Source organism: Neovison vison, chromosome 7 (assembly GCF_020171115.1).
Source record: "Neovison vison isolate M4711 chromosome 7, ASM_NN_V1, whole genome shotgun sequence".
Taxonomy (NCBI): Eukaryota; Metazoa; Chordata; class Mammalia; order Carnivora; family Mustelidae; genus Neogale; species Neogale vison.
In genome coordinates, this window is record NC_058097.1 from 45,264,686 (window position 1) to 45,277,999 (window position 13,314).

The 13,314-nt window shown below is 56.8% G+C and overlaps 1 protein-coding gene across 5 annotated transcripts in view; it reads left to right on the forward strand.

Moving 5' to 3' along the window:
* The window catches only part of PAK4 (p21 (RAC1) activated kinase 4), a 42,119-nt gene extending 36,267 nt beyond the window's left edge, over positions 1-5,852 (forward strand). For all 5 annotated transcript variants that reach the window (XM_044256591.1, XM_044256593.1, XM_044256592.1 and 2 more), the window contains exons 5-10: positions 144-590; positions 1,880-2,013; positions 2,144-2,270; positions 3,398-3,523; positions 4,276-4,410; positions 4,848-5,852. In XM_044256591.1, the coding sequence (XP_044112526.1) occupies positions 144-590; positions 1,880-2,013; positions 2,144-2,270; positions 3,398-3,523; positions 4,276-4,410; positions 4,848-5,003 (1,125 nt within the window). In that variant the 3' untranslated portion in view covers positions 5,004-5,852. The remainder of the gene's footprint in view (positions 1-143; positions 591-1,879; positions 2,014-2,143; positions 2,271-3,397; positions 3,524-4,275; positions 4,411-4,847) is intronic.
* Positions 5,853-13,314: the final 7,462 nt, after the last annotated feature.

Here is a 13,314-nt window from a genome sequence, read left to right on the forward strand (position 1 = left end):
AGTGCCAGCCTGTGGCCAGCCCACTGTCCATCTCCATCCTGACGGCCATGTGTCTGTCCCACAGGCAGGGCCCCTCTCCCACACAAGGAGCAGAGCTGGCCCCCTCCCCCTCCACTAACAGCTGCCTATCTTTTCTATTGCAGGGGGAGCCTCATAGCCTGGCCCCCAACGGGCCATCGGCCGGGGGCCTGGCAGTCCCCCAGTCCTCCTCCGCCTCCCGGCCTCCCACCCGAGCCCGCGGACCCCCCAGCCCAGGAGTGCTGGGCCCCCATGCCTCTGAGCCCCAGCTGGCTCCTCTAGCCCGCCCTGTCACTGCCCCTACCCCCGCCGGGCCCCCGGCCCCTGGGCCCCCCGGGCCCCGCTCGCCACAGCGGGAACCCCAGCGAGTGTCGCACGAGCAGTTCCGAGCTGCCTTGCAGCTGGTAGTGGACCCTGGCGACCCTCGCTCCTACCTGGACAACTTCATCAAGATCGGCGAGGGCTCCACGGGCATCGTGTGTATCGCCACTGTGCGCAGCTCAGGCAGGCTGGTGGCGGTTAAGAAGATGGACCTGCGCAAGCAGCAGAGGCGCGAGCTCCTCTTCAATGAGGTGGGCCGAGGGCCCATCCCTGTCCCTCCCAGCCCCTCCCGGCCCCGCCTGTGCCCTCCCGGCCCCGCCGTCCCCCCTCCTCCTGCTGCCCTCTACCAGCTGGTCTGGAGGCCCATGCTGGTCCGCGTCCTGTAAGGGTGAGGATGGGAGAAGGCCATTCAGCGCCAGGGTCCCCAGGGCTGGGTTTGAGCCTGTCTCCTCTCCTTACTCCTCACACTTCCCCAGGCTGTCATCTCTCCCCTCATTGCCCCATACCCACCCCTGCCTCCCTGGAGCCCCAACTCCAGAGCCCCTCAGCCCCGCCCTCGTGGGACTTCCAGGTCCTTCATACCCACCGAGTCCCAAACTGGTCCCCAGAGTCTCTCGAGACCCCAGCCCTGCCCCTCCCCTGGTTCTGTCTCCCATGGTAGCCCGTTAGCTGCTGTGCAACCCCATCCTCTCCCCCCGACTCTGCCCTGGCATCCCCTCTTGGGTAACCCTTATCCTACCTGTCAGTGTCCTCGGGACACGGGCCTGGCCTCTGGCAGGCGTTTGAGGTCTGGCTCCCATCTAGGTCCTTGGTTGTGTCCAGCCTCTGGCTGGGGTTCCCAGTGGCATCTGCCAGCTTTTTACAAAGGCCAACTCCTGGCTCCTTCCCCAGAGGAATCTGGGCTGGCAGCAGCCCCTGGACTCCAGTGCAGGAGTCCCGGGATGTCAGGTGTGGAGGTGGTCGAAACTGCCTCCTTCTGGTCTCTCAGCTGTCCCTATAACCCCTCCCCCGGCCCCCTAGACTCCCTGCACTGCAGCCACACCGTGGGCTCTTCAGCGGAACCCTAGTGAGTGTCCCATTCCCATCTCCCCTGGGCTTTGCTGCCAGGGCTTTTCTTCCCTGAACCCATCCCCCCAGGCTGTTACTCCGCCCTTGGCGGGTACCTGCTTGTCCCACGGACTCAGCCCCATGCTTAAGACATTCTTGTCCGCGCCCCGTCCCTACACCAGCATGGTCAGTAGGGCCATTCAGAGACCAACCAGCTCATGACTGGTCAGAGAGCAGGATCAGAAATGGGGTATGGGGGCAGGGAACCCCCACAATGTAGGCATCAGGTCTCAAGCTGCCTTTGGGGTCTCCTGGCCTTGGCACAGGAGAGGGCAGTGACAAATGACAGTGACAAAGAGCGGGAGTGACAAGTGGGCTGGGCCTTTGGTGTGGCAGGGCCCCAGCCCAGGCAGGAGGGGAGGCAGGAGGCAGGCTGGTGGGGTGACGGGGTTTGCGGCAGGGACCGGCAGTGCTGACCCCGCCCGGTGCCCAGGTGGTGATCATGCGGGACTACCAGCACGAGAATGTGGTGGAGATGTACAACAGCTACCTGGTCGGGGACGAGCTCTGGGTAGTCATGGAGTTTCTGGAGGGTGGCGCCCTCACGGACATCGTCACTCACACCAGGTACTGCCAGACCCCAGGCTCCCTGGGGCCACTGTGTCCTCTCAGACCCTTCGGGGTGGGGGCCACATCTCCGGGCCAGGAGGGCGGCATTCCCCTCGGGCCTCCGGTCGTTGACCCCCAGCCCACACAGGATGAACGAGGAGCAGATCGCCGCCGTGTGCCTGGCCGTGCTTCAGGCCCTGGCTGTGCTCCACGCACAGGGAGTTATCCACCGCGACATCAAGAGCGACTCCATCCTGCTGACCCACGACGGCAGGGTGAGGAGCGGGGCGGCTTGGGTTCCCTCTGCCTCTCCCTGGCTCCCCTCCATCCCTGACCCGCAGCTCGGCGGCTTGAGGAGCAAGAAGTTTGTTCAGCCCCAAATCAGGCCCAGTCAGCGGGGGGCTCTGTGCACACGGTCACGGGGGGGGGGGGGGGGGGCCCAGGCCAGAGGAGGCTGCGCCTTCAGCCCAGGGTGCCGGGAGCTGTGGTCGAGCACTGGGCCCCGGGAGGCCGGGAGACAGCTGGGTTGCTGGCTGCGGCTCTTCCTCCACCAAGAAGCTGTTCCCAGCCGAGCACGTGGCCGTGGGCTGTGGACCCCGCTCCTGTCTCCGCTTCTCCAGACTGAGGCTCAGACTCATGCCCACAGATGAGGCCCCCCAGTGCCCAGAACCTGCATTTCTACTCTAAGAGTGGACGTGATTTTCAGTGGGAGGGAGTCCTTGACCGTCCTCAAGTTCTCATTGGTGATTCGCCTGCCTTCCCCCAGGGAAGTGAAGCCATTCGGCAGAGATAGGGGTCGTGGTGGGCTCTCTTTCATGGGGAGTCTCAGTTGGAATCCCCGAACGCCTGAAGCTGTCCACAGATGTGTTTGGGGGACATCTGTGAGCCTGAAGTTGTGTGCACGGCGTGTGCATATGTTTCATGGGGGTGAGAAGATCCGCACATATCTTTAGGAATCGGAAGGGGACCCGTGGCTCCCAAGCAGGTGGAAATGTGTGGTTCTGGGCCCGTGGTTGTTAGCAGAGTAAGTCACAGCTGTCATCCTCTCCAGGCCAGGGCTGTATTCTCTCCGGGCCAGGGCTGCATTCAGAGATGCCAGGGCCCAGGCAAGGGCTTTGGGAGCCAGCTGGGGTCTCAGCACCCCTACGCAACATTTGGAACCTATAGGACTCAGGCCACTTCTCCCAAAGGCCCCAGGGCAGACCCTGTCAGGAAGGCACACGGTGTGATCTCCCACGGGGAGGTGACACCCCTAAGGGCCCCCTGCTGGGAGGAGGCAGAGGGACTCAGTGGTCTGGCTCTAACCTCTAGGCTGCCCCGTGTAGTCCCCGAAAGTCCAAGGCCAGGGAACTGAGTAGGTAGACACCTCTGACTGCCCCCCACTGCCTGCGCCCCACTGCAGGTGAAGCTCTCAGACTTCGGATTCTGTGCGCAAGTCAGCAAGGAGGTACCACGGAGGAAATCCCTGGTCGGCACGCCCTACTGGATGGCCCCAGAGCTCATCTCTCGCCTTCCCTATGGGCCAGAGGTAAGCCGGCGGTGGCCCGGTTGTCCTGTTGTCAGCACAGGTTTACACTGTGACCGTCTGGAGCTGCAGGAGTGCTGGGGGTGGAGTGGGGCTCAGTGTGGGAGATGGGTCACTGGGGATGGTCCTATGGGAGAGGAGGGAGGCATGCGTGTATGCACCTATCCCTGATGAGCCCAGCCTGGTGCTGACAAAACCCGCTCGGATTTTGCAGAACCTGAAAGCGCTGGGTCCCAAGAACTGTGATGTAGAAGCGAGTGACAGGCTTCAGGCCTGGCATTCCTGTGCTCTGTCCCTTCCCAGTCCTGACTTGGTCCGGGTAGTCCTCACCCAGGCAGGTGCTCTCCTAGTTAGGGCAGAGCTGGCCTGGCAACTCTGGGACCCCATCCCCCTGCCTTGGAGTACCTGGTGCTCCTGGCGGTTCAAGTCTTTGGGCTGGCTCTGATTGGCTCAGCTCAGGTCACGTGTCTGCTCATGAGCCAATTACTTTGTCCCAACCATGCTGCTTAGGCAACTGGCCACGGCACCCTGAATACTCCCTAGAGTGAGGGAAGGAGGGTGCTGGGTGGGCAGAACCCTTCTCAGGGCTCCTTGGGGGAGGAGCTTGTGGGTCTGGCAAGTTGGGTGTCAGGGTGTTTGGGGCCCAAGGACTCCAGGAGCGAGGAGGCAAAGGCAGACCAACCACCCCTTTGTGGCTTCCCCTAGCATGGGCCCAGTGAGCCCAGCTCAGCTCTCCTGTCCCTTTCCCGCTGCAGGTAGACATCTGGTCTCTGGGGGTGATGGTGATCGAGATGGTAGACGGGGAGCCCCCCTACTTCAATGAGCCCCCCCTCAAAGCCATGAAGATGATTCGGGACAACTTGCCACCTCGACTGAAAAATCTGCACAAGGTGGGCCCCCGGCGGGCAGGTGGTGTGGGGGAGGGGACACTCCCTCTGTGTTGGGCTCCCCGCCCCCTCTGCTACAGGTTCCCTGAGCCCTTACCATCCCCCAGTGGTTGAGCCTCGGCTGACTGGCATAGCCAGGTCTGGGAGAGGAGCCTTCCTGGTAGATGGCTCACCTGGCAAGAGAGGGGTGCTTCTGGGGCCCAGCCACTGTCACCTCCTTGCAGACCTTGAAAATGGAGAAGAAATGAGCCCCTGGGGTCTTTGATGTGTTTCTTTCCTTGGGGCCAAGCTCTAGACACCTGGGCCCTCCTGGACCCTACCCCCAGGCAGCAGATGTTGTCGGCCCATTTGACAGAGGCGGAAACTGGGGCCCAGTGGCAAGTAAGAAGTGGAGCTGGTGCTCAAACCCATTCCTGACTCTCTCCCCCACCTCCCCACAGGTGTCACCCTCCCTGAAGGGCTTCCTGGACCGCCTGCTGGTGCGTGACCCAGCCCAGCGGGCCACAGCGGCTGAGCTGCTCAAGCACCCTTTCCTGGCCAAAGCGGGCCCGCCCGCCAGCATCGTGCCCCTCATGCGCCAGAACCGTACCAGATGAGGCTCAGTGCCCTGTCCCTGAACCAAAGAGCCCTTTGGGTCACCCCGTCCCACCACAGGCCAGTCGGGGGGAGGCCCCCACTCCTCCCCATCCAGGAGACACTCCATGTGGCACCGCCGTCCTTGTCGGCGGTGGGGGAGCGTGCAGGACCCTACTACTGAACTCCAGGTTTGATTTTGTGACTTTAAAACAAAACAAAACAAAACACAGGGATTCGCGGGAGCAAGTGAGGGTTCCTAGCCTCCCCACCCTCCGGGATGGTCCCTCCCTGTGTCTTCCTGTCTTCCAGGAAGGACAGACAGCCCCCCCATCACTGGAAATCCTCTGCAGTGGGGGCTGCTGTGGATGGAGAGAACACCACGAGAGGCGTGTGTGTGTGTGTGTGTGCGCGCGCACGTACCTGTGCAGATGGTCCAGCTGCTCTGTCCTCCAGCCTGGAGTGGGTGTCTCTAAGGCCTTGCCTGACATACAGCGCAGCCCCCTGCCCCCCCCCCAAGCCATTGTGGGGGTCGATCATGAATGTCTGAAGAGTGGCCTTTTCCCCGAGTCCTGCACCCCCTCTCGGTGGCTTGCTGGGGAGATGGGGGTCAGGGCTTCCTGCCTATCCCCAGCCTCTGCAGATGACTACTGCACCTGGACAGCCTCCTCTTTTCTAGAAGTCTATTTATATTGTCATTTTATAACACTAGCCCCTGTCCCAACCTGGGGACAGATGGTCCCTGCCCCCTAGGGGCAGCACCAGGGACAGAACCACTGCTCGAAGAATCAGGTTCCCAGCCCTTTGGTGCGGCCCCACTCCCCCTCCCCTCCCTCAAGTTAGTTTTACAATTAAAATGTTTTCTTGTTTTGCGTGTGCGTGTAGTGTGGGTAGCGGCACCTTCCTGCCCAGGTCATCTTGGTGTGGGACTTGGGGGAGGGACTCAAGGACGGAGAGAGGGTGGGCTGGTGAACCCCAGGATTCCAGTCCATCTTAGGCCAAGGGCCATGTCTTGGGGGGGTGGGGAGCCCCAGGTCAAAGCAGCCCGTTGTGCCCCCCTGACGGGACCCAAACTCACCCCCTGGCCTGCAAACAGCCAGTCCCCCAGGGTCTGTGTGCTGCAGTGACCAGTTTGCCAGATTGGAGATTCGCTGGAATCTTGTTTTAAAGGTTTGTCTTGAGCATGGTAGGTGGGTAGGAAGGATCCTTGATGAGCTGATGTTAGTAAATGGATCGTTCAGAAAATCGGTCAGTGGGCAGGTGGGCTTTTGAGGACTCAACGGAGGCAGATGGATCTGGAACAGCCAGCCTTAGGGATATTCCACTGGCCAGATCCCTCCCTCCAAATCGGGATCCCAGGAGGCTGAGCCTGGCTCTCTACAAGAGGAGAAAGGAATTGGCTGGCATCTTCAGGACGGTGCTGCCTCTGTGTTCTGGGCACTGAGCGCCCCAGGCTTGTGTGAGCTTGGACTGTGTGCGTCTCCCCCAGAACCCAAGGGGAGGGCACCAGCAGCTCCCTGGGGACAACTGCAGCGTGAGCAGCAAACCCCACCACCCACTGGCACCAGGGACCTCCGCCTGCTGTGTGGGCGGGAGACGTGTGGAGATGCTGGCTCGGGTACACTGTCTGCGCCCACTCCAGAGCATGCCTCTCCACAGGCCCTGGGTCCCCAAGGCTGGGGTACCGTGTCTGTGCCGGCCACCAACAGCACCATCTAGTTGGGGACTCAGAGGTCTAAACATCCCCAGGGGAGCAGCTGTTGCCATGTTGAATGTGTTGGGTGCCTGGGTGGAGTTGTTAAGCTCTGGGAAGAACTCTGCCAAAATGGGTATAAGGAGAAACAGAAAACAAGAAAAGACCAAAGTAACATTCCCCACACACACACGCACCAAAGAAAAAGCCCTGGGCTTGAATGCTTTTACAAATGAGTTCCACCAGACTTTGAAGGATCACGCAATTCCTACCTTGTACAAACTGTTCCAAAGAACAGGGAAAGGATAGCAGCCCAACTCTTTTTCGGAGGCTGGTACGCCCATGATTCCACAACCCAGGAAGAACAGGGTGGCACAGAGCCACCGCCCTCCCAACGGGAGGGCCTCGCCTCCGTGGGCCCCTGGGGGCGGCCCAGGATGTTCCATTGCAGGTGAAGGATCTTTCTCCTCCCCCACCCCCCGGCCAAGGGGGGACAGGAGGCCCCTTGCCAGGTCATTACCTGGTGGAGGAGCCAACATTCGGCTTCATGGGGACTCTACCATGATTGTCACTTTCCATCGCCGTCACTGCAGTTTAAAGGATGGTTTTGGGTGGCGTCAAGAGAGCTCTCCCGGAGGCCCCATACCCCCTCCTGCTGCCCCTGCCCATCAGGAAGGGGTTCCCATGGCATACATGAAACCCCTCTAGTTGTTTCGGATGGGAGATTGAGTACAGGGGGTTGGTCACAAGAGTACCTAGAAGGCTCAGGGAGCCAACCGGGTCAGTAACCCGGCCTAGAGGCTAGATGCACAAAAGTGCTTAGGGGCACCACCAAGACCCCGGAAGTCGGCTCGTGACCCTGCGGCAGCGGAAGCAGGAAGGTTCTTCCAGCTTCCCGCCCCACCTGCTCCAGCGCCTCCTTCAGGCAGGACCCCACTGATCCCAGCAGGCGAGGGAGTCCACGTCAGGCGTCGGGGGGACAAGAGCGCACTCAGAAGGGCAAGTGTGGCGGAGCAAGAGCAGAGACCTGCCCCAGCGGCGATGTGGCCCTGGGGACTGGCTTTGTCCAGATGGTACTGACCACACGGCGTCCCACACAAAGTTGAGTGTGACCTCAGCGGCAGCAGGGGGCGCTGTGCTCCAAGCTGCAAAGGCCCAGGAGAGGAAGCCCGGGAGGTACTAACCTGTAGGTCAGAGGTGTGTTTACAGAGACTCAAAATGAGTTAGTGAAACAAGTCAGACCAGTGATTCTCCCAAGCTTGGTTCCCGGACCAGCAGCATCCCTGGGAACTTTATGGAAATGCAGATTCCCAGGCCACACCCTGGGCTGAATCATTGGTCCTGAGGACGAGAAGAGACAGCCACGCCCCCGTAGGGACACGACCCGGAGGTCGCGCCATTGCCTCATTGGCCAGAGCTTTATCACGTGACTGCACCCAGCAGCAAGGGAGGTTGGGAAACGTAGTCTTTATTCTGGGCGGCTGTGTGTCTGGCTAAAAATTCTAACACTTGTAGAATAGTGATTCTCCACCTCTGCTAGACTCTCCACCTTCATTAGACCTAGACTCTCCGGGCTTCTCTGAAGAGCCCAGAGGAAAACCCAAGTATATTCAGGATGAGCTTTATATATGACAAGGCTGGCCCCGGTGAAACAAGGAGGGAAAAATAGATTGTTTAATAATAGTGTTGGGGAAATTGGTTCATTTTTCTGGAGAAAAGGAAAACGGGCTCCCTACCTAACATCACGACAAAAGAACCTTAGTTCTGTGCTTCCCGGGAAGGTAGCCACCAACCACATGTGGCTATTTAATTTTAAATTAACAAAATAAAATGAAACAGTTCAGTCCCTTAGTAGCACTAGTCACATTTCACAGCCTCCACTGTCACATGTAACCAGTGCCTACTAACTAGACTGTTTAGATATGAGAACTTTTCATTATCTGAGTTCCCCTGGACAAAGTTTCTCTGATGGATTAAACATCCTCTAAAAGACAAACTATGAAGGTGACAGAGGAACATACTTGATGACCAGCAGCAGAGAGGGACTTCTTAAAACTCCAGTGGAACGAACTGTCAAAAAAAATTTAATTGAACTTGTGAAAATGTAAAGCTTTTGTTCAAAGAAGGACATCATGGCCAAATGTAATAGGTTTCAGAAAGGGGAAACATTTTTTTTCAGAGTCTAACATGTATCAGATTTTTTTTTTTTTAATGAGAAAAGAGCAACCCAAATACAAACATGGGCAACTTACAAAAGAAAAAAAAAAAAAAAAAGACCAATCAGGGTGTGCACAAGGGCTCAAACTTACTGGTAATTGGAGGAAGGCACATTTCAACATGCTGTCCTTCTACCACGAGTCTGGTAAAGATTCGAGTCTGGTTTAGTCAAATGAATTATCGCATGTATGCATCTCACAATAATTCCACCTCTGAATCCCTTCCCAAAGAAATCATGGGACCCTATGGGGGAGCACACACGGGGTTGTTCACTGCAGCAGTGTTTATGGGGTGGGAGCTGGAGGTGGCCTGTGTGCCATGTGTCCACTCTAGGACAGCAAATGGGAGACACAGGGGCCACACGCCAAGGACTCCCGTGAAGTCCTCAGGAGCCAGGGACCAAGTGTGCCCATGGGAGGGAGAGCCAGACCAGTGATGGGGAAAGTAAAGTCAGGATCTATACCAGGCTACGTGTGTCGATTACAAATGAGGAACATAAAACTGTAATACCTGTTTTTCAAGATTTAAAAAGGTGACTCATTTACATAATAGAATGGCTCCCTGTGGGGAAGGAGGAGAGAGAGGGAATGAAGAGGAAGAATAAATGAACATGAGAGGAGTCTCAGGAGGAATAAAAGCCTTGAAGGTCATGCTTAAGGTCTGTCCTATGAAAAAAGGGTGTGGATTGGGGCAAGGTCACAGGTATTTAAAGGAAAACTATCCAGGTGATTTTTTTTAAGGCTTTATTTATTTGACAGACAGAGATCACAAGTAGACAGAGGCAGGCAGAGAGGAGGAAGCAGGCTCCCCACTGAGCAGAGGCCTGATGCGGGGCTCAATGCAGGACTCAATCCCAGGACCCTGAGATCATGACCTGAGCCGATGGCAGAGGCATTAACCCACTGAGCCACCCAGGCGCCCCTATCCAGGTGATTCCAATGTGCAGCTGAGATTGAGAATGGGAGCGTGGCTGTGGGGGCCACCCAGAGCTTTGTCCACCACCACGTCACTGTTGGACTGGATTTTTCTTAAGAAATCCCCATTTTCTTTCTTTCTTTTTTTTTTTTTTTAAAGATTTTATTTATTTATTTGACACAGAGAGATCACAAGTAGGCAGAGAGGCAGGCAGAGAGAGAGAGAGAGAGGGAAGCAGGCTCCCTGCCGAGCAGAGAGCCCGATGCGGGACTCGATCCCAGGACCCTGAGATCATGACCTGAGCCGAAGGCAGCGGCTTAACCCACTAAGCCACCCAGGTGCCCCCTCTTTTTTTTTTTTTTTTTAAGATTTTATTTATTTGACAGAGATCACAAGTAGGCAGAGAGACAGATCCTCTCTCTAGAGGATTTGAAAGCAGGCTCCCCGCGGAGCAGAGAGCCTGATGCAGGGCTGGATCCCAGGACCCTGAGATCATGACCTGAGCCGAAGGCAGAGGCTTAACCCACTGAGCCACCCAGGCACCCCAAGAAATGCCCATTTTCATGTGACAGTTCTTGAATCTTAAAGATAGGCAACCAACTCAGTGTGCCGAACAGTATCTGTTGGCCCAGCAAGATCAAGGGCAGAGCTAACATACCTCAAGATCGTAAGTGGGGGGAAAGGGGCCACCTGGGGGGGGGCTCGGTCGGCTCAGCCTCCAACTCTTGATTTCTGCTCAGGTCAGGATCTCAGGGTTGTGAGACTGAGTCCCGAGTAGGACTCCAAACTCAGTGGGGAGTCTGCTGGAGATTCTCTCCCTCTGCCTCTCCCCGCTTCCCTCTCTCTCCCAAATAAATAAATAAATCATTAAAAAAAAAATAGTAAGACCGTGTCCAGGGCTTCGCTGAACACCTAGTTTACCCCATTTAACCCTTTCGTGCTTTGAATGGTGCCCCCACCACTCCATGTGGAACCTGTAAGTTCAAACCTAGGTGGATAAAAAGGGCCCTTGCCTTGAGGCTGTGATGAAGGATTTTGTGATGTGAGATCACTCTGGGTTATCTGGCTGGGGGTGGGGCAGCAATGTCCTTAGAAGAGAAAAGCAGGGGCGCCTGGCTGGCTCAGTCATTAAGCATCTGTCTTCTTCGGCTCAGGTGATGAACCCCGTGTCCTGGGATCAAGCCCCACATTGGGCTCCATGCTCGGCGGGAAGCCTGCTTCTTCCTCTCCCACTTCCCCTGCTTGTATTCCCTCTCTCACTGTTTCTCTCTGTCAAATAAATAAATAAAATTTTAAGGAAAAAAAAGGGGGGGGAATGCAGAGGGAGGTTTGCGACGCCCAGGGGAGGTGGACACGGGAGGGGTGCGGGGTGGATTGAACAGCGCCAGCAGCTCCCAGCCGCCAAGACGCCAAGAAGTCTCCCCTCAGAGCTTCAGAGGTGGCTGACAAGACCCTGTTGGCACCTTGATCTCAGACTTGGGCTTCCAGGACCGAGAGACATCACCTTTTTGCCCCCCTAAACCGATGGGTTTGTGGCGATTCCTTAGGGCAGCTCTAGGAGACACACACCACCCGCCCAGCAGCTGTCCCTTAAGCAAGCACCTTCCTCAAACCCATTTCACAGCGGGGGAGACTGAGGAACGAACACACGAAGTCACCAACCTGAGGTCACACAGCAAGCAGGGGAAGAGGCTGGACTGGAACCCAAGCACACGCCCCCTCCCCCCCAAGTCTCTGCAGATCCTCAGGCTACAGCCTTCAGGACTGGGCATGGCTCGCCTCATTACCTACCGGGCCACAGGACCCAATAGGAAAGTGTCAACTTGACCAGGGCCAGGACCCTGAAAGGAAGCTCAGAGAAGGCTGGGAGAGAGTCAGGACAGCACCTACAGAAGTTTGGGGCCCTGCCAGGTTAAACAAAGGTAAACTCTCTCCCTTTCTTCCTCCTTCCTTCTCTTCCCTGTTCCTTTGTCTCTGACTTTCTCTGTCTCTCCCTTACTCTATCACTTAACCACACTTAGCATTTGAGCAGTGACCCAAACCCACAGAGCAAAATGCAGAAGATTCCAGAAGGGTTAAGTTGCAAAATCAACCTCCCTCCCTCCCCCATTCCCTGCTTCTCTTCTCGGACCCCAGTCCCCAGAGGTGGCCCCTGATAGAAGTTTCTCCCATCTTCTTCCTGGAATGTATGCAGGGACCAGTAAAGACCTACATGCATATGCAGATTGTGTCCCACTTTGCACAAATGTTAGCATAATATCCACATCCTTCTACGTCGTGCTTTTTCCTCCCTAACACTGTGTCTTGGTGATGGTTCCTTGTTGGGAATGGCAACAGCAACTTCTCTCCTGTCAGTGGCCGGAGTTATCCTCCACGGGCATGTGGGCCCTGAGTTATGGAAACAGTCCCAGGCCACTGACACCGGATGCAGGGAAGCTGGTGGCTGCTGGCTGTTTTGACCAATGCCACAGTAGAGATCTTGCATATATTTTATATTTGGCACATAGGCAAATTTATTTGGTATACATCCGCCTTGTCTCCTCCCCCACCTGCCACTGGACTCCGCCCTGCCCTCTGCCCCAGGTAATGCCCTCTCGGTATCTCTAAGCTTCTAGATTCTTCCCCGCCTAGTCAACCACGTCCTGGTCTCTTTCTCTTTCTTTGCTTTCCTCCACACCACCGTCCCCTCTTCCTCTTCCTCTTTCCCTCTAACCCCCTCCCATTTCCCTCCTTCTCCCCAACCTCATCCCTGCCTCTCTGTCGCCCCCTGTAGGATGAAGCTGGCTCACCACCTCCTCCACCAAACCCCTGTGATTCGTACTTGGAGAAGATAGCACCCAGCCCAGCTTACCTTTCTTTCTCCCATCCCCTGACTCCCGGCCCGACCTGGCTGGGCTTCCTCACCCCACTGCGGCCCCGGTGGAAAACCCACTATTTGTTTCCCAAAGCCCCCAGGTGCCTGCCTTCCAGAACCCTGCCATTCTCTACCAGTAGGACTGGGCGCTGGGGCGAGGGGCGGGGTGGGGGGAGTGGGGTGTGATACTGGTTTTGGAGTGGAAGTCATGGGAGCTAGACTCAGGCAGGCTGGACGTACTTTCTCAACCAGACAGAGCCTCCCCTCCTGCCTGGACCCTGCCTTCTTGTCCTCCAGAGCCTCCCCTCCTGCCTGGACCCTGCCTTCTTGTCCTCCCTGCTCAGCAAACAGAGGAACCAGTCTTTGTCAGACCTGAGCTGGGGACAGACAAACAAACAACAAAAAAAAAAGCCCAGACCCGCCCAAGGCCCTGCCTGGCAAGGCTGACATTCTCATGGGATGACACAGTTCATGACCAAGTGAACAGATCTACATACTCATAGGTATTTATAAATCATACTAAGTTCAAGAAAGAACGGGGTGTGATGCTAGAGAATAGCAGGAGGGTGAGAAATTGACCTTGGCTGGGATATATTTTTATGTATGGTGAACAATCGCAAGGTTGTATTCTTGGGCAGAATAAAGCCAGAAGGGT